This window comes from Natator depressus, chromosome 1, assembly GCF_965152275.1.
Source record: "Natator depressus isolate rNatDep1 chromosome 1, rNatDep2.hap1, whole genome shotgun sequence".
NCBI classification, from domain to species: domain Eukaryota; kingdom Metazoa; phylum Chordata; order Testudines; family Cheloniidae; genus Natator; species Natator depressus.
In genome coordinates this window covers 137,908,892-137,929,801 of record NC_134234.1, presented here as the reverse complement: position 1 = coordinate 137,929,801, position 20,910 = coordinate 137,908,892, and the positions used below count along the sequence as shown (strand labels likewise).

Here is a 20,910-nt window from a genome sequence, read left to right as displayed (position 1 = left end):
CATGGGGAAGCAAAGGGAACCCACAAGAGTGGTCATGCAGCCCTCCCCAGCAGTATTTTTGGGTGCCCCGGCAGCCAGCAGAGAGAAAAATCACCGTGGGGCAGCAGGTAGGACGGGGGAAGACCTGGCTGGTGGCTCCTACCCTGTGGGGAGGACAGGACTTCCCTTGCATGGCACCCCCAGATTTCTCCCACAGCTTTAGAAAACTGCAAACTCCTCCCCCATCCCGCTTCCTGAGCCCATCGCTCCTCAGCTGCAAAGGGAGGGATCACTGTACAGGGAGCTGCTACCACAACTGCCCACCCCTGTGAACCCAGACACCCTCATACCCAGACCCTCTTGCCGAGCATCACTTCCCCCGCACCACCTCAATGAGCCACCCACAGCCAGATCCCCACCCTACTGAGCCCCAACCACATTCACCTGGACCCTCTCTGCAGAGTCCCATTATTGTTGCACCCAGAACCCCCCCAACAAGCTCCTGTGCATGCAGATCCTCCCCGCACCTGGATCCCCCACTGAGCCACCTGCACCCAGATTGCCCCACACAGAACCCTCTCAACCCACACCAAACTCCTCCACACTTGGATTCTGCCTTGCTGAGCCTGCCTGCCCACACCTGGTGCACCTGGCATGGAGGGGCTGCGTCAGGGTTGGCTGCAACCTCAACGCTGAGTCCGTGTCCGAGAGGGGAGCTGCACAGTCATCTCCCACTTCTGTGAAGCCAGTGGCCTGTGCTCCCCGATGCCATGCTGGAGCCTCCACATTTATTTGACAAATAAAATTTGCAGAATTTTAAAATACTGTGCACAGAAATTTTAATATTTTGGTGCAGAATGCCCTCAGGAGTAAATAACCTTTCATATGTGAATCAAATATAAGCTGATTCCCCACCCCAGCTCTTCAGGAAGACAGGTCTATTGTGTCTGCTACAGCTCGTGGATTTTTCCAAGCACCAACAGAGTGAAGTCAGAATGAAATTAACACCACTAGTCAGTTTGAGTGCTGCACCTGAGAACTCTGGACAGCAGAGAAACCTCAAGAATCATGTCAACATCATGCTTCTCCTACTTAGGAAAGCCATGAGCAACAGCAGAGGCAGGCAGTATGAGAGTTGTTCACAGGGCAGGTCCAGTGTATGTAAAGACCTCTCCCCTCAACACTTGCAGGCTAGACAGGGCTAGAATAGTGAAGATCTGGCCCCACTCCCCCACAGCTTGCTGCAGGGGAACAGAGCTCCAAATGCGGGGAGTGGTGGGGAATATGGCGCTTCAAAATTATAAGGCACCTACTAGCAATAAGTTTAAGTGAAAGATGTGCTTCCAAGCAGACCCTTATAGGCATTCCAGGATCCTTTACACTTCTGTATGCGAAGAACCACTAGGGTGAAGATTTCCACCGCCACTTCTCTTGTCTTTCAGATCTACCTTTGGAAAGCAAGCCTAGTTCCCTAACTTATAAGCCTTCCAAACTTAAATTTTCCAAGCTCTAAAATATTTCTATAATTCAATCAGTGTGAATGCCTAAAGTATATAGATTTCAGAGTAGCAGCCATGTTAGTCTGTATCCACAAAAAGAAAAGGAGGACTTGTGGCACCTTAGACTAACAAATTTGAGCATAAGCTTTCGTGAGCTACAGCTCCCTTCATCGGATGAAGGGAGCTGTAGCTCACGAAAGCTTATGCACAAATAAATTTGTTAGTCTAAGGTGCCACAAGTCCTCCTTTTCTTTTTAAAGTATATAGAGTGATTAGACAGAGCAGCAGCCTGAGAGTGACCAAAAGTTCTCTGACAACTGCTCAGCAATCTATATGACATGAGTCTGGTTCTTAAACAGTTACCAGTGGACAACTGTCCACGTTCTAAAACCCTCCCTCCATCACAACTGCCAAACTTACTGACTTCTACATATAAGTCACAAAGTGATTGAAGTGAATGTCAATAGGGCATACATAGGACTACTCTTACTAAACACACTTAAAATCAAGAAAGCTTACTTGATTGGCAGCACCATCTCCATATAAAGTCAAACAGATCTCATCTTTGCCAAAGTACTTACAGGCCAAGGCAATCCCAGCTCCAAGAGGAACCTACAGGGAAATATAAAACAGATTTAACAAGTCAAACTGATATTTTTAGAGCAACATTTGGAACAGTTGGAGACAGCTGAGAACTATAAAAATTAACTTTTGTAGATGTATGCAATTAATAATGAATCATAGAATACCAGAGTTGGAAGGACCTCAGGAGATCATCTTGTCCAACCCCCTGCTCAAAGCAGGACCAATCCTCAATTTTTGCCCCAGATCCCTAAATGGCCCCCTTAAGGATTGAACTCACAACCCTGGGTTTAGCAGGCCAATGCTCAAACCACTGAGCTATCCCTCCCCCGAAGAAGAGTAGATATGAAGAATATAGCTACAAAGGCTGTTAACTCATTTCCATTAGATTGTAACAGGAATCAAATCTTAACTCTAGTTTTCACATAACATTAAATAATATCAGTAGTTTAATCTGTTAGATTCAGCTATATGTTTTGGCTTGGAAAGGATTAAGTGGAAACCAATTTAGACTATGGCCACGTACAGCAGTGATTGCTGCAGGCAGGCCCATAGCAAGAAAGGTGATGCTGGCACAGAACCTCTCTAAGTGAGATTTAATTTGATTTTAAAATGCTAGACATTTGCATACTGCATCATAGTACCTGAGCACCAACAATACCATTGCCACCATAGAAGTTCTGGCCATACATGTGCATTGATCCTCCTTTTCCCTTAGCACATCCTCCTTTTCGACCTGAAAGGTGTAGACATATAATGAAAAGACAGACCCTTTTCCAAAGAGGTTACATTTTAAGTATCTGACAGGACACAACTGATAGCTACAAACAGATGGGGAATAGAAAAAAACAGTGCAACCATTACAACTAGCATCAAAGTAAACACTAAATGAGATTAGCGAGAGAAATGAAAAACAAACATCTACAGGAAGAGTCCCATCATTCTATAACAGCTTAGTATTTTCTAACAAGGAAGCAGATCCTATCTGTGTTCAGTCAGTCCCCTCATACCTCCGATACATGCTATAAGCTATAGCAGAGACACACGGTTAGTCACAACCTTGTGTAAATATGGTTCCTGAGACAAAGGTTCTAACCTGGGTTTTCCTGACCAGTCTAATCTATTATCTCAGTTTCACTGTAGCAATTACCATAATAAGAGTTCCCTCATGTAATCAGGTCATCCCTGACACAATTAAGTTGTGCATTATAGATGAAGCCGTGCTGTGCTACCACTCCTGTAAAGACCAAGGCAGTAGTACAGCTCAGGGTCAGAACCATCCAAACTGCAAAACTGGAGGGTGTCAAGTTCTATCATGAATAAATAAGGTCCACCAAAAGCATAGTTTAGATGGGATATATAGCACAAGTAATAATAAAGCTACTGTAGCAAGACATGCTTCTAGATAAAGCTCATGTAGACAGAGTCTATGATATCAAGAAAAGCTTTCAGAAGTGGTGTTAACTGAAAGGAATAGCATTTTGTATTACTTACTCCAAGTCATAGAGGTATCTGAGTATTAAAGTTACCTTGTGACTTTATTGTGAGGCATCCAGAGAGGTCACAGAATACTGATGATTTAACTTTCCCATGTTACTGTGTGACATCCCATGTCCCAATGTATTTAGTATGTCATAGTTAGTCTAGATCAGTGATACTCAGACCTCAGTGGTTCAGGAGCCACATTAACCCAAAAGAGCCACAGCAGTGTAAATTCACGGTTTAATTTACTATAGGACTATATATTCATATTTAAACAGTATGACAGGAAATATTTAGTTTTTTATATATATTATTCTCACAGCAAAATGATCAAGTATTATTATTTTATCAACTACAATTGGTTACTAACATAGTAAAAGCATCTTGGTTACTAATTAAATCACACAATGTTTTAATATCATGTGCAGCAAAGAGCTGTAGGAGGCACATAAAAGAGCCACTTGCGGCTCGCGAGTCTCAGTCTGAGTATCACTGGTTTAGATGTTATCTGGAAATGCTGATGCAAGATAGGTACAGCAGTGCCTGGATCCTCATTTATCTTTATTATTTTATTCAAAATGAACCTGTAAGCTCAGCAAGGATCTCTCGGACAGGAGTTCCACGTGTGTGGACATAGCCATGAGCCCGGTATGCTGTTATCAAGTGATCTGTTTGTTTCATGGCAGCTTGAAGTCCAACACAGCATGCTTCCTGTTGTAAAGGAAAAATAAGTCTGACAACAGGGGACAAAACATGAGACTCCTCTAACCAGCTCTTGAGGCTGGGGGCCAAGGTCCCCAGTCCATACTTAGAAGACCTGTAGCAATGGAGGCACTAGGTACAGTCAACTGTCCTGCACCCCAACAGAGTCATATGCCTGACATGGGGCTGGAGCTAGGTCCTTTGACCACAACAGTCTGCACCTCCAAAATAATCAAAACCAGCATAGGAGGAGACTGATGATTATGTTCAGGAAGGTGAGAAACTAGGAAAACTTGCAGACCACTGTCACCGCCTGTGTGTTCAACCTCTTAAGCACTGCTCTTCCCATGCTCACCGTGACTGACCTTTCCATTCCCCATGATCAGTGAGCGGGGGAGACAAGTATCATCAGCCATCTCACAGAAGAGGGGATTTTGCACCACACCCAAAAAGGGGGAAAAAGGACAGGCAGCAAAATTAGGCCACAGACATCCCTGAAGTTCTTTCCCTGCTGGCAGATGCTATTTTAGAGGCCAAATGTTTTTTGCCCCAGCCTTCCCAAAGGACATCTGGGAAGCTTGATGTGGAGGAAACAGGCAACCCCAGCCCTGCCTCCACCTCCAGATTAGATGTAAACAGAACATTGCAGATGCTGGTTCCCTGTGCCCATCTTCAGCAGCTTCCTGCCTTCTCCCTCCCATCTGTTGCCCTGAGGAAGCTACAGGTAGATCTTCTTCCGACCTCATTAGCTGGGGCACATATGATCTAAAGTGGATTTTTTGTTTGTCTTTTTAAATAAGGAAAAATAGACCAAATTTTGGTTTATACATATGTTGAAAGAGAAGGGGTGTCCGTGATCCAGCTATGCTTTAAGACTAAGGTATTTTCCACTTCTAAAATTTATTTATGCTTCTAAACTTAGCTTCCTCTTCATTCAAACCCCTACATTAAATAATGCAACAAACAAAGACTCCACACTGTTTTATGAACTCTCTGGACCTATCACTCACCTGACCATCACATAAATGGCAGAAGCCACGAATAATCTTCTGTTTATACAACTGGTCTGACTTCAGTTCCATGCGCCGAATGGTCTGCATAGTCCTATAGTAACGGAGTCCCTCCTCCCGAGTCAGCACTGCTGTGACAGGAGGGCCCTCTTCCAGGAGATGGAGATCGCATTTCTAAAGAAACAATCAAGGAGGTATTTCAATAAGGTACATGTCCCCGTTTCTCATCTCAGCACTAAAAATCCAATATTTTAATTTATTATGTTCAAGTTCCAGATAGTTTTTGAACAGTAAAACCTGAATCTTTAGGTCTAAACCAGAGGTTCTCAACTTTTCCAGACTACTGTACCCGTTTCAGGAGTCTGATTTGTCTTGCATATCCCCAAGTTTCACTTAACTTAAAAACTACTTGCTTACAAAATCAGACATAAAAATACAAAAGTGTCACAGAACGCTATTACTGAAAAATTGCTTACTTTCGCATTACTACCATATAATTATAAAATAAATCAACCGGAATATAAATACTGTACTTGCATTTCAGTGTACAGTATATAGAGCAGTATAAACAAGTCATCGTCTGTATGAAATTTTAATTTGTACTGACTTCACTAAAAAGCAAATATCTAGATGAGTTGATTGAATCTCTGGGGTGGGGCTGGGAATGAAGGATTTGGGGTGCAGGAGGGGGTTCAGGGCTGGGGCAGAGAGTTTGGGCTTGGGGTGTAGCGGGGTGAGGGCTCTGGCTGGAGGTGTGGGTTCTGGGGTGGGGCCGGGGATGAGGGGTTTAGGGTACAGGCTCCCCCAGGAGGAGAGAACTCCCCCTAGCCATCTCCCCACCAGCAGCAGCTCTGGGGCCAGCCCTGCACACCCCAGCTTGCTCTCCTCCCTCTCCCTGCCCAGCCCCTACCTCTCCCCTGTCCAGGCCCCTGTGGCTGTACGCCTGCACGGTCCTTTATAGCCTGCTGCGCAGCTTAGAGGGAACTTAGATACCCAGTCCTTTAGTACGGCTATTCCTTTTCAGCAGGCCAGTCTACTTTGTATGTGCCCTATCAAAGGACAGAAAAAAAGAGTCTGATCCCTTTACATGGCTGTCTTTCTGTGGAGGAAGGGGTCACAGTACTATCCGGGGTCAGATAGGGAAGTGGTTGATAATCTACTCAAATTCTCCCCACAAGACTGTGATGATCAGAATGTTTGTTAAAGGGGTCGGCTGTAAAATAATTAACAGTGGGGACATTTACACAGTCTTTGTTACACTTCAAAGTTAATGCTCCATTTTGTACCCCACAGCTATTAGAGCAGTTTCATCTCCAGTGACAATCCACTGATATCAGTGGGCTTACACCAGGAAGAAGTTGATCCAACTATTCTATCTGCAGACTCAGGAAGACAGCACTGCTTCATAAGTCACATTCCAAAGATAATCTTAAAAACCATAATGGCTCGCAACATAGGTGAGACACTCTGTACCTCAAAGTAGCACCCTGGAGCCCCCATATTCACCACTGTGATATTAGGATATGTTTTGTACAAAGTATGCCTTGAGGGATATCATTTTATAAGTCTTGATCTGGTGAACATTAATATCCTGTGGGATTGTATATACTACCATATCATTGTATGTGAAGATATGAAGTATTGCTATATGTGTTATGGAAATATGTTCTGAGGTTGGGAACTCCCACAACCAGCCTTTCAGTTACAACAAAGGAGTAGCCATCAATAGCCAGACAGTATTAATGAGTCATTAACACCCAATCCACTATCCCACAGTCTTGCTGGAGAAGGCAAGTACCCCATGGGGGCAGACTAACACATCACAGCAAAGATCTTTCCAGCAAGCTGGAAGAAAGTATAAAAGAGACAGTGGGTCTCTTCCCTCCCCCACCCCCAACATCTGGAAGAACATCTGGAGGACAAAGACTTTGAACTGGGGAAATTTGATCCCAGGCTGGAAAGGGAGTCCAGTCTATGTACTGAGGAACTGTAACCTGCTTGTACCATCTGTCAGGGTGAGAAAAGCTGTTCGATCCAACACTTGCTTAGAATAAAAGTTTAGGATTTAGAATGCATGTTTCTATTTTTACTTCTTAAGGTAACTATCTCCTTTATGCCTACCACTTATAATCACTTAAAAACTATCTTTCTGTAGTTAATAAACTAAGTTAATGTTTTATCCTTACCAGTGAGTTTGTCTAAAGTGCTTGGGAAATCTGCTCAGGTCACAAAGGCTGGCGTATGTCCACTTTCCTATGAAGAAGTGGTGAACTAAGTAATGAACTTACACTGGTCAGGCTTCTGACCAGTGCAAGATAGTACAGTTCTGGGGTACAAGGCTGGGGAGCTGGTGGGGGGGGGCGGGGCGGAGAATTGGCTGGAACCTCTCTATTGCTGGTTCATGAGTGGCTGGGAGATCACTCATGTAAGTCAGTTGGGTATGTCCCTGCCTGTGGATGGCTGTGTAAGTGTAGTGCCTGTCAGAGGTTTATAGTTTGACATCAGCATCACAGTGTGAGAGGCAAGCGAGGTTGGTGGGTTTGGAGGGCTCAGCGGTCCCACAGTCCAGGTTGCACCCCGGGGACCCCATCACAATAGGACCAGGTCTTATTCTGTACACCAGCACACAGAGGGCGTTGTGTGCAGGATCTCCCTTTGCCTGCCAAAAGGGACGCCACCTTTGCAACATACTGCCCTCCCCACCCTTATACCATACAGGAAGCTTCCACCAGTCTGGATGAGTGGGAAGTGGGTACTTTCCAAAACCTGAACAGGAAGTGAGCATAAATTACTGCAGATAGAGTCTGAAGTTACTGAAACTGTTTTCCCCTCTCTGTGCTCCAAAGCAACCTCTCCTTCCTGGGGTAGCTAGTGGCATAGGGAACACATTCTCCAGGGACTGTAGCAAATCAAACAGTTACAGAGGATGCCCCATTCCCTCTTGCATGTTCCCCAGAATCCACACAGACCTGAGGGAAAGGCTGCATGTTTGGGACATGGAACCCATGGCTTCTGCTATGGTGTGACATTTTGGGGTCCACCCAGACCAGGCTAATGCCTGCCCTTTGGATGTCTTGGTGCTGTGCAGCCATGGTTCAGATCTCTGACACCAGCAGCCGGCCCACAAGCATAAGGTTTGACCCTAGCTCTCACCAGCCCAATTACTCTTTGCCGGGTGATGCCAGCCCTTCCAGTCCCAAGTCTCCCTAAATATGTCCATCCCAAGTTCTTAACTACCAGATACTTGGATTTTTCACATCTGATCTGTCATCCTTGAAGACATGAAGCCAGTCCCTCAGATACCAGTTTATTTTGTGTGGAGCCTGTGTTCCAGTTTGCACAACAGAGATCTGCTTGGTATGAAAATAAACAAAGACAATCACAGGCTTTGCACTTTCCTATTAGATAAAATCCCTTTTCTAATAAGAGTTACCTATTGCCTTAAAAGTTTCCCAGCTTACCCCTTAGCTGTAAGGGGGATCCAGTATTCACAGGCGCTGGCTTCTTCCTTGCCCTGGCAGTGCTCCACCCCCACTCCACCCCTTTCCCCAAGGCCCCAGCCACCTCGTCCCACCCCTGCTCTGCTAGGAACAGCTCATTGCGGCAGGCAGGAGGCGCTTGGAGGGAGCGAGAGGAGTTGATCAGCAGGGACACTGGCAGGGGGTGGAGAGAAGCTGACTGCCGGTGGGTGCTAAGCACCCGCTAGTTTTTTTCCGTGGGTGCTCCAGGGCTGGAGCATCCACAGAGTTGGTGCTTATGCCAGTATTCACTGATAGCATCCAGAACTTGGGGGACAGTCTCAAGGCAGGAGGCTCTTCAATTCAAATCACTTCCATTTTAAAATGGTTTGCCTCCCCCCCGCCCCTTCAGTCACTACTCACAATAGATATTCAAAGTGGGGAAAACTCCCTCCTTTCTTAGTTTTCAAAGACTGTGATTTTCTTTTCAGTTTCAAGCCATTTCCCTTTACTTTGATGGTTCCTCATTGTTTTTTCTTGGACTGGCCAATGGCTACATGTTTGAAGCTAGTCTCCTCTGGGTGGGGAGATAATTCCTCTCGGTCTGATTGCTTCACCGCCCTGTTGTGAGGTGATGCTGAAGTCGCACCACAGTATCTATTACAATTTTCTACATACACACATTCATATATTCACAACCATAAACTGTATACATCTCATAATGACTATGAGACTAATGACTTAAACCTTCCGTTCTCTCCTTGGGGTAACTGGACCCTGACTGTCACACATGGGGAGCAGCAAATGCCATTCCTCTGATAGAAGACTGTGAGGGAAACCCAAATAGGAGAGAATGACTGAGCCCCTTAAGAGAACTAACTGACTTCAAACTTTAGATTCTGCCGATACTGATAGGGCCAAGAGGTGAAAAATGGTATTGTGTACTACTAAGGGCCTGGTCAATCCAATGCCTGCTGGCACGCTGGGTATAAAGACAAGAGACCTTCATCCTCATGAGTCCGTGCAGATGCTTAGTACATGTCTCAAGAGCAATTTAAGCTAAAGGACAAAGCTGGCACAACAACAAACGGGTATAAACTAGTCGTGAATATAGACTGGAAATTAGAAGGTTTCTAGCCATCAGAGGAGTAATGTTCTGGAACAGCCTTCCAATAGGATTAGTAGGGGTAAACAATCTCCCTAATTTTAAGATAGAGCTTGATGCACTTATGAACAGGATTATACGTGAGGGTTGCCTGAACAGCAGGGGACTGGGCTCCAGGACTCAGGAGGTCCCTTCCAGTCCTAAGTTCACGATATTTCAGTTTTTCATCTCAATAATTGATGCTATTTTCTGTTTTTAGTTACCTCAGAATCTTACATTAGCATTTTAAATATCCCAAGCAGCAACAATTTTTACTCGTCACGTAATTTGACTTTTTTTCATGCACTGAGGAAATAACAGTTGTGAACTCCTGCCAGGTGCAGACAGATATAGAAATGTTTGGTTTTGAACATTCAGAAATTATGTCTTTTCTTACAGAGAAATCCACAGTGGTAATATCTACAACAATACTTCTATTTAATGCTAATTCTCAAAAATGAAATATTCAACTTCCTTACCTTAATATCAAATGTAGCCTCACTTGTGAAATCTGCGTAGTTACGAGATGCCACCACCACACGGGAAACCTAAAAAAAAAACCCATACATGTTATTTAAATGTAGAAGTCAACAACAATCCCAAGGAAAAAGAACATTTCCCCAGTCATTTAAACAATCAGTCAACATTATATGTAGCACATACAGTACTTCCAGATACCAATGGAAAGTGCTTAACTCACAAATTATGTTTATCTTCCCATAGTACTAGAGAGTAGTTTGGATTTTAACTTGTACCCCTCCCTAGATATTAGAACTCCTTTTCTAACCTGAAATTTAAAGTTTTTTTTAAACAGAAGATTGGGTGTCATCTTAAGCTCGCAACAGTGATCAATAACTAAGTAATAATGGAAACATGAGGATTCTGAACGGTTCTTAAGATCCTGCAAGCATCAAGAGCATCAAACTCAAAGGGAAGTTGTCTTTGTGGGTGTGTGAAATTTACCGTGTGAGAACACAGGGTGAGTAGGACATAGGCTTTGTCCTGGCCCTCTGCATAGGGGTTAATTTCACCTATATTAGAATAGCAAGAAAAATACAAATTTTCTGAAATTTAGGCTGCTCTAATCATTTCAAGTTAACTGCTACCTTTCATCCCTAGACCAGTCCCCATGACTTGGCAGGATTTAAAATTATTCACTTCTAGGGACAACCTAGACCCACTTTAGAAAGGTAATGACAGGAACAGATCGTTGAGGAATAAAGAATAGCATAGATTGAGTCAGAGCAGCACAGTCAGATCTTGAAAACAGTGTGGAAACCACAAGGGCCAGGGACCTAAGACACAGACAGCTTCAAGAAGGAAATGTAACAGAACAGGCAGTACATTTTAAAATAAAGTGGGCACAGATTAGGGGGCTACTCTACACTCAACACTCCTTTGTAACTCTCATAAATGATGGTTATGTTGCAACAATTGCTTATCCATCCATCCATCCACTGTCTATACAGCATAGTGAATACAACATTTTACCTCTGGTTCCAAAAGCCCAAGTTCCTATCTAGCTATATAAAAGAACAATTCCAGTAACTCATTCAGCCAAGCTGCTGACATATATGGTCACCTGAAAGGGTCATGTAGTTCACCTCCCACCCCACAATGACAGGATATTTCTCAGTTTTACTTAAAAAAAAAAAAAAAAAAAAGGTTCTTACAGATGGATGTAACTCTAGTCTGTTAGGATTGTGATCCTACAAGTTACCTTGGCAGTTTATTCTATTGCTTAACTGACTTTATAACCTAATGTTTTTCGTAATATGAACAGGTAAGACATTCTATCCAGGAGCGGGCAAACAGACAAGACAGTACATAACAGTGCATGTACATCTTTGGAATAAGAGTCCCAGGGGTAGGTCTACACTATAGAAATACACTGTAGCAGCACCATGGTGTACACACTTCCTACATCGACATACAGGGTGTGACATTATTGACATGAACTGTGACAGTATAGATCATTGTTGCAACCAAGGTCCTATAGTTGCACCAAAACTTGTACAAAGGCGATCAAGTAAGGGGTCTAAGAAAAGGTTGTAATTTGCTGGTTATGATTATGCTGTCTGTATCATTTTTGTATCTGAAATTATGAATACTGGCTATGTACTTGTATCTCAATGTGTTTGATTCTAGGTAGCACCAATGAAGCATTTGGCCAGCTTTTTGAGAAGGGACTCTTCAGATTAAGTGCCCGATCAAGAAACACTTAACTGACAATGGACCTTGGGAGACTCCAATCCACAACAGTCAAGGTGGCATGTGAGTAATGGCTGCTCCACCTGTAAAGAACTGAGTCATGCATGGACATGTGACTTGCCCATGTGACTCCAAACTCCATCTTGCTGCTGTGATTTTCCACAGTAAGAACAAAGGGGTGTCCTTCCACATGGCAGAGGATATAAAAGGCCCTGGAATCCCCTCCATTTTGTCTTCAATTCTACTTTTTACCTCTGGAGGAACTTTGCTACAAACTGGAGCTCTGAACAAAGGACTCAATGACCCATCCAAGCTGTGGATGTACTCCAGAGACTTGATTTGAGCCTGCAGTTTATTCCATCATTGCTACAAGCCTGAACAAAGAATTTTGCCATTACTGTATGTAATTGATTCCATTTAACCAGATTTAGCTCTCATCTACATTTTTTTTCTTTTTATGAATAAACCCTTAGATTTTAGATTCTAAAGGATTGGCAACAGCGTGATTTGTGGGTAAGATCTAACTGGTTTACTGACCTTAGTCTGGGGCTTGGTCCTTTGGGATCGGGAGAACCCTTTTTCTTTCACTGGGGTATTGTTTTTCATAACCATTCATCCCCATAAGAAGTGGGGCTGGTGGTGATACTGGGAAATTGGAGTGTCTAAGGGAATTGCTTGTATGACTTCTGGTTAGACAGCGGGGTAAAACCGAAGTCCTCTCTATTTGGCTGGTTTGGTGTACCTCAGTAGTGAAGGAACCCCAGCTTTGGGCTGTAACTGCCCGGCTCTAAGCAATTTCTCCTGAATTGATACTCTCAGTAGTGTCCCGCCAGAGGCTGCATCGTTTCAATCAATGTAGTTAATCCACTTCTCTGAGAGGTGGTAGCTACGTTGATGGAAGAATCCTTCCATTCACCTCACCACATCTATACCATCGGTTAGGCTGACCTAACTGTGGTGCTCACGGTGCAAAATTTTTCATATTTAAAAATGAAGTTGCAATTAATTACCAGAAACCAGAGTGAACTGCAATCTAAGCCTGGCCTACACCTAAAATGTAAGCTGACCTAGCTACATTGCTCAGGACTGTGAAAAATGTATACACACACCCCCCCCCCCATATTATATATACACATAAATTTATGTCTATAGCAAATACTACATACATTACATATATACACACACAGTATCTCTCAAGCACATTATATTTCACCATACTACAAAGTTACTACCAGTCTACAGAACATTAGAAAGCTAAATATAATCCCATTTCTTCCTCCTCTACCTTTCGACCTTCATCCCGCAGCCCATCACTTTTCATCCACATTCACCAAAATTTGGCATACCATGCACAACCCACATTACATGACTGAATTCACTGGTACCATCACTACATTAAAAGGACACTGACTTCTTTACACTCTTAATTACTTACTCTTTAAAATCTTGTGGGAAGAGGCTGCATTTTTATCCTGTTTTGGTTTACATTTGGGTTTTTTTCCCCTCAATGTTTTGAAAGGAGCAGATGACACATACAATTATTTTTCTTGAGTAACAATTAAAGTTTTGGCCAGAGGGTTGGTAAACATCTCTCTCTGATAATTAATATCAGTAACCACGGATCTGGGATACTTATTGTTAGTTTGTTGCTTGGCGTCAACTGACAGAACAACAGAACTATTTTATACTTAACAAAAAATATTGTTCTGGTGTACTCTCTCAGAAATTGAGTACAAATTTAAAAACAAAAAACCCTCCACTTTTAGACTCTGAAGACTTTCCTCAGACTATAAACATTTTGAAGCAATCTAAAAACCTCAATATCCTTTTAACCCTTCTTTAATGCAACAGATTAAAAGAAAAAACAACTAAGATTAAAGATATTCAAGAAACATTCTGAAAATTAGATTAAATAAGTAAAATGTAGCAATACTAACAGTGCTCTCTAGCCATTTTACATGTGACATTAAAAATGAGCAAGGAGTTTAGGTTTATATAAAAAGGCTAGCAAGTTTGTACAGCAGATTACATATGTACGTAATTTTAACTGGCTAAAAGCAAACCTTTACAGAAGCGATGTGCCTTACCTCACTAACAGCTCCCTAAGGTAGCAGCAATTGGAGGAAACAAAAAGAGAAAAAAGAGTCAACAGCTGTAATAAATCGATTCAGGGAAAAAATAATCAATAGCCTAGCAAAATAAAAGATAGTACTATAATTTCTCTTGCTTATGGATGTACTTTAAGGCCTCATGACTTGATTCTTCCCAGCTCTGGACTTCATGAAGTCATTTAACACCTGTGCACATGGAGTGCAAAGTAGATGTAAAACATTACCTTATGAAGTGGATATAAGTGCTACTCTTGATTGGCAGTATGTTAACACTGACTTGCACCAGTGTAACTAACAAAATCCAGGGAAAAGAATCAGACCCAAAATTTTCAAACCTGGAAGCCTAAAATTAGGTTTCCAAATCAATATTAAGATATCTCAATAGAACTAGCTTGGGCACTCAAATGTGCAGGAAAGCCCAGGCCATTTCTATTTGGGTGCCTTAATGTAGACTGAGGAACTAGCAATCAGCTCCTGGATTTTATGACTTAAAGATCACATGTGGCAAATGAGCTGCATCAGAGGGAACGGATCCAGTGAAAGATTACCTCCTAACATCCAGAAAGGGCAGTCTGCCACTTTCAGTTACAAAAATGTTACAAATAACACTTTAACTTATTAGAGTCTCTGCTGTTCAGGGAAGAATCCTGAAGTTTCCTTCTATAGGGACTATCATTCTGAAAGTAAAGACTAATAAATGTTGCAATTGGTGTACACAGTCTTATAACGTTAAGTGTCCTGAAATGTACTTAAAATTTCAGTTCTTGATTAAAATGATTTTCACAAAAGCAGTGACAACATGTACTGTCAAGAACAAATGCCAGCAGCATAAAAGGACACTGTAAGAGTTAAAAGCCTGGTACTAAGTTCATAATCTGGGGGGAAAAAAGTTTGTCAAATATTAAATAATTTAACACTTCATTGGTAAAGTTACTTTACAGATTCTCCTAAAGGCATTTTTCCTCTCAAGAGAGACTCCTCCCCTTCTGCAGAGTTCCTGATTTCTGCAAGAGAGCTTTCCTCCCTTCCTGAGGTAGCACTCTGCCACTGTACTGTCAGTCTATAATGCTATAATTTATAAAGGGTTTGGGGGTTGGTTGGTTTTTTGAGTTATCTGCTTCACCCCAAGCAGTTCTCAAAATGAAATATACTAGAAATCAATTTTTTAAACCGCTTCATGGATCTTAAATTTAATACATTTTAGTTTGCTGTAAGCACACTGAACATAAAGTGGAGCAACTGGCAAAAAACCCCAAACATAAGAGCAGTGGGGTGTACAAGAATACACAATGAAAGGAGAATGGGGAAAAAAAACCAAATATAAGAATTGGACTGCAACAGAGACATCGAGTGGGTGGAAAAGGAAAGGCAATTGACAATTGAAAGAATTCTCGCTGCTTCTACTCATGCCCTCATTCCATAATCTTGGAAGTTGATGATTGGTCAATCAGCCTGGCAAGTTTAAACAACAGAGACAAAACTCATTGGTCCAGGATGCAGACCAAGCATGTCAGCACAAACCTGACTCAAAAAAATCTACCTTTTTAGGTAGTGCTCAAAAGTGTGTTTGGTGCTTTCCAGACATGTAATAAGACAATGTGGTGTGGAATAAGGAGGAGGGAGTAATAGGATACCCCACTCAGCTCATTTGTCCCTGTTATATTCCTACGCAGCCCTCAAACTTGCCAATTTTCATTTACAAAATTTCTCTATTATTATTCTCCTCAGAATGTTGCCCATTCATCCGCTGTACCTACTGGATGACCTTAGGCAAGTCACTTCACCTCTATGTCTCAGTTTCCCTCTTCTATAAGATGAGGATAACTATATTTACCTCTTTTGTAAAGTGCTTTGAGATCTTTGGATAAAAAATACTATATTAGAACTAGGTATTAATAACCACTTTTTCTTCCTATTTTTAACCCACTAAATCCTTCTCTTTGTCAAAGTAACTCCTACACATGACAATCCCCCTCCAACCCCATGTCCTCTCTCCATACAGCAGGCCTGATTCTGGTTTGCTTTCACCGGTTAACCAGAAGTAACACTGCTAAAGTCAGAGTTACACAGGTATAAAACTAGTGTAGGAAAGATGAAAGTCAGATGCATTAATTCTTAGCCTCTCTTCCAATATCTTCTCCCCATTAGCCCCTACCATGCAAGAGTGAGCAAGTCACTCTATCGGTCTCAGGGCTTGTCTACGCTTATCGTGCTGCAGCTGCACCGCCATAGCGCTGAGTGAAAACATTACCTACACCAACAGGAGAGCTTTTTTTTTTTTTTTTAAACCAGCATAGGTACTCCACCTCTCCAAGAGGTGGTAGCTATGTCAATGGGGGAAGCCCTCCTATCAACATAGTGCTGTCTACACCAGAAGTTAGGTCGGTACACTCAGGGGTGTAGAAAATGCATACCCCGGAGCGACACAGTTATACCAACATAAGTTCCTAGTGTAGACCAAGCCTCGGAGGTCTGTACTGAGTGGAAAGCACACTGCTGCACAAGCTCGCTTTGCCAGCCTTTTTCTACCAGGTGTGAGATCCATGCAAAAGAAAGGAAGATGATGTCTGTACAGACAGACATCATCTTCCTTTCCAAATGCAAACAGATGGACATCGTACCAAAAGGACTGAAGGTAAAAAATCCATTACAATCTACATACCACACAGACTATGCTGACAGCTTGTGCCACACACTCTCAAAGAAACTGCGGAATCACCTGATCAACATCCTCTACAGCAAACATGCAAAAGAAGTCACTGGGGAAGCTCTTTTCCCCATGTGATATTGAGGAGGATCAGTGGCACACTGAGAACAGAGCCCAAAGTCATTCTCCTCACTGATTAGTTTCAACACCACAAAGTTGGTGGTTTCAGAGTAGGAACCGTGTTAGTCTGTATTCGCAAAAAGAAAAGGCGTACTTGTGGCACCTTAGAGACTAACCAATTTATTTGAGCATAAGCTTTCGTGAGCTATGTCTCACTCACTGGGGGTCTCTTGTCTATATGGAAATGAGTTGCGAAAGAAGGGTAGGGATCAAAATGTTAAGATGTAAGCTCATATAAAACTTCATTAAACAAAGTAATTTCACTGAGCAAGGGATATTTTTTCCTTAAAATAGCAATTTCAATAGCTCAGTACAAGATTAGGGAGTTGTCTGACTATATGCTTCCTGAGACATATGAATTCCACACTCAAAATACAAACAAACAGCAAAAAAAATATACCTAACAGTCTTCATAATCATGTTAGTACACTTAAACTGGGATCACTGCTCAGACATGTGAACAGAAGAAATGTAGGAAATCTTAATTTAGAGAACATTCTTATCTGTTTCAGATCATAATCCATCTTTGAATGAATCTCTTTAGCTCACCTAGCAACTATTTTTAAAAGCTTTCTTTCCAAAAGCATACTAAGAGAATTCGACCACTTATGCTAACACCAGATCACTTATCTGCACAATTGCAAACATTGGGTTACACAGCCTAAGAACATAGCACAAGATGAAAAATCCTGTAAAGTCACACAGTAGTAATTCAATAATGTCTTCTGTGGTTCACTACCTTTCTTTGGTTTCAACACTTCAAAAGTTATTTTTAAAAGCTCACCACCAAAATGAAATCGAATCAGTTTTAAAAAAAGGCTGGTGTCCTCCCCAATTGTTCTGAGTTTACACACACAAATGACTAGACATGGGAAACAGTGAAGCTTCCTTTGTATAAAATGTCAAATGTACAAAGTAGACAAACTGAAAAATAAGAATTGTATTCTCTGATCTTTAATAACTTTAGGATTACACATGCAACAACAGTATGTAAAAAAATGCATACAATGGTAGGATGTTTTGACAGTATCTGTAAATTAGCATTTTTGTTAGCATTTTGAACTTTCCCTCTCAACCACCTATTCTCATTTTAATCCTCAAGCCTTAGTTATTTTATCACTAAAAACAATTGGAGAGTGAAGATGGAATTTTACACTAGATTAGTGTGGACTGACCTCAGACCCAGGATCACTGAGGTTCGCAGTCAGGAAAAGATTAAGTCCCCTTTTCCTTCCCAAAATATTTACCTTTCATTAACCCATTCAGTATTAACCTCTCTGCATATTCCTCTGCTGATGTTTTAAGTTGATATTCTATTTAAACTCATACATTTTTGTTCCATTAAGTACATTTGGCAAAAGATGCACTGAAGACAACTGAAGTCTTAAGAAGCTCAAGCTACTCCCGCCCGCCTTAACCCTCTCAGTGCCTCAAGATAACTCCCACTTTTGCTCCTTACTTCCCTTCACTACCAAGAGTTCCCAAGTTGGGTGAAGGAAAGGTTGGACTGACCTAAGTAGGGTAGGACAAAGCACTCTGCAAAGCCTGTCAAAAAACAAAACATTTTTCATATCAACTATAGAAGTTAGTAAATAGGGTCTGAATGCATCCCATGAAGTAAGCTGTAGCTCGTGAAAGCTTATGCTCAAATAAATTTGTTAGTCTCTAAGGTGCCACAAGTACTCCTTTTCTTTTAGGGTCAAATAGCACACCCTTCCAGCTCCTAGTGAGCCAAAACCAAAAAAGAGCGTTGCTCTGCCACTAGAACACAGGACCAGCTCCTACTATCTGGTTTTAATAGCATTTCATGTGATAATATGCATACCACTGCAAGTTTATACTACACTTTACAAACCTGTGTTGACATATTTCACCCTGAACTATTTACAAAGTAAGTTAAACAAGACAGGCACAAGACATGACCAGCTGCTATAAGGAAAGGTGTGGGGATTGATACTGAAAGGGTAAAAAGAATCTCTGGAAATGAGTTTTGAAGAAAAATCTAAGGAGGAAACAAGATTTGAGAGATGAAAAGAGGGAGACTGTTCCAAATGTACCAGCAGCATGATGGGAGATGCGTAACAAAATAAATGGGAAGAACATACAGAAACTGGCAGAATGAGGAGAGTCTGCAATGCTTAAGAATAAATGGTGATGGTAGGGCTAATTCAGAGCGATCAGAAAAAGAGCACTATGCAGCAACAGTTTGAGGGTTCATCTGCACTTAAAACACTACAGCGGCACAACTTCGCTGCTGTAGTGCTTCAGTGTAGACACTACCCACACCAACAGGAGAGATTCTCCCACTGGTGTAAGTAATCCACCTCCCCGAGAGGCGATAGCTAGATCAATGGAAGAATTCATCCTTCTACACTGTCTACCTGGGGATTTAGGTTGGTTTAACCTCACTGCTCCAGGGTGTGGATTTTCACATCCTTGACTGATGCAGTTAAACTGACCTAATTTTCTAGTGTAGATCAGGCCTGAGACAGAGGACCAGATACTCAGCTGGTGTAAAAGAATACCCATTTACACCCACTGATGATCTGACCCGAATTAGGAACTTAAGACAAAAAGTGATGCAGCATGGGCTAACAGAAACAGGTCGGAAACGGCAGGTGACTTCAAGGAGATATTTTCAACTTGTAGCGAATCTAAACAAACCAAACCTGTGTTCCAATTTGCTGTGTATAGCTGTGTACATGTACAAAGGGTAATTGTGCCTGGATCTGCCAGAGAGCGCCCCTGGAGGGAACATCCTCTGGCTTCAACAATCCCATTTTGTAAAAGAGGATCTCATCTCACTGTGGCAGCATGAGCCCAGACACTGCCCTCAGGAGTGCCCCTTTCTGGGCCCGGGAATCCCCCCTTCACAGCACAGAGAGCAGACACGGACTCACACCATTCTTCGCGTTCTCATTTTAAACGCCTTGAAAAAGCCGCGAGCCCGCAGTGACTCCGGAGTGCGGGCGACATCAGCCGCCCCGCTTTCCGCAGCAGCAGCAGCAGCAGCGGGCGGGCAGGGGGTTTAGTGTTATGTTCAGCAAGTCACAAGGAGGCACCTGGGGGCGGCTCCTGCCTCCGCGCCCTCGGCCTGAAGCGGCCCCGGTGCCCTGCCCGGCCGCACGGGCCCAGTTTTCTCCAGCCCGGGGCCGCGCTCCGGCCGGACTCACAAACCCCCACGCTCCGCTTCGGGCCCGGCCCGCCCCCACCCGGACGCGGGTCGATCGCGCCGCTCCCCGCGCAGCGGCGCCCCCGGCCCCCCTCACCGGTCTCGCGGCGGCGGCGGCCGGGCCCTGCAGCACGCGGGAGAGCGCGGCCAGCAGCATCTTGCGCATGAGGGGGCACGAGCAGCCGGCTGCCCTCGAGTCTCCTTCAGCGAGGGCCGCTGGGCCGACCCGGAGCGGCGCGGAGTGACGGTGACGGCGGCGGCTTCTCGCGGCGCTGCGTTCCAGAGGGGCGCGGCGGCCGACCGACGCCTTGCCCTGCGTTCCCGCGCGCCCGGCCCCCACCCGCGCGCCCGCTCCTCTGCCCCTGGCCCGGACTCTTAGCAGAAGGGAAAGGGGGAGGGAGGTTAAAGGCACGTTTCTGTCCCTGGTTGCTGGAGCCCTCAATGGTCAACGCCAGAGAAGACCCAGTTAAAAACATCAGCCTGTATTATTTTCGGTTGCTTTTTAAAAAAAAAAAAAAAATCTCAGATTGGGGGGGGGGCTGGGCGCATGATCTTTCAATGCTGATGGTTAGCGGTGGTGTGTGGATGCGCTGCGGGGGACGGCAAAGGAAAGTTAGGAAGGCAGGATGTAATGACCTGAATGGGACTCGAGCCAGAAAACCACTCAGGCTAGAGCTGGCTGAAAGATTTTGAAAATTTTCAACAAGAAAGGGATATATTTTAAAAAATTATG

The 20,910-nt window shown here is 43.3% G+C and overlaps 1 protein-coding gene across 2 annotated transcripts in view; it reads right to left on the bottom strand.

The window, feature by feature from the left end:
* The window catches only part of PDHA1 (pyruvate dehydrogenase E1 subunit alpha 1), a 28,118-nt gene extending 7,685 nt beyond the window's left edge, over positions 1 to 20,433 (bottom strand). Inside the window, exons 1-7 of one of the 2 annotated variants that reach the window (XM_074967860.1) lie at positions 20,275 to 20,433; positions 14,155 to 14,169; positions 10,336 to 10,404; positions 5,255 to 5,428; positions 4,127 to 4,253; positions 2,705 to 2,796; positions 1,998 to 2,090 (exon numbers count right to left, since the gene is read on the bottom strand). In XM_074967860.1, coding sequence (XP_074823961.1) covers positions 1,998 to 2,090; positions 2,705 to 2,796; positions 4,127 to 4,253; positions 5,255 to 5,428; positions 10,336 to 10,404; positions 14,155 to 14,169; positions 20,275 to 20,343 — 639 coding nt within the window. In that variant the 5' untranslated portion in view covers positions 20,344 to 20,433. The remainder of the gene's footprint in view (positions 1 to 1,997; positions 2,091 to 2,704; positions 2,797 to 4,126; positions 4,254 to 5,254; positions 5,429 to 10,335; positions 10,405 to 14,154; positions 14,170 to 20,274) is intronic. The other variant, XM_074967869.1, reaches the window with a different exon arrangement.
* Positions 20,434 to 20,910: the final 477 nt, after the last annotated feature.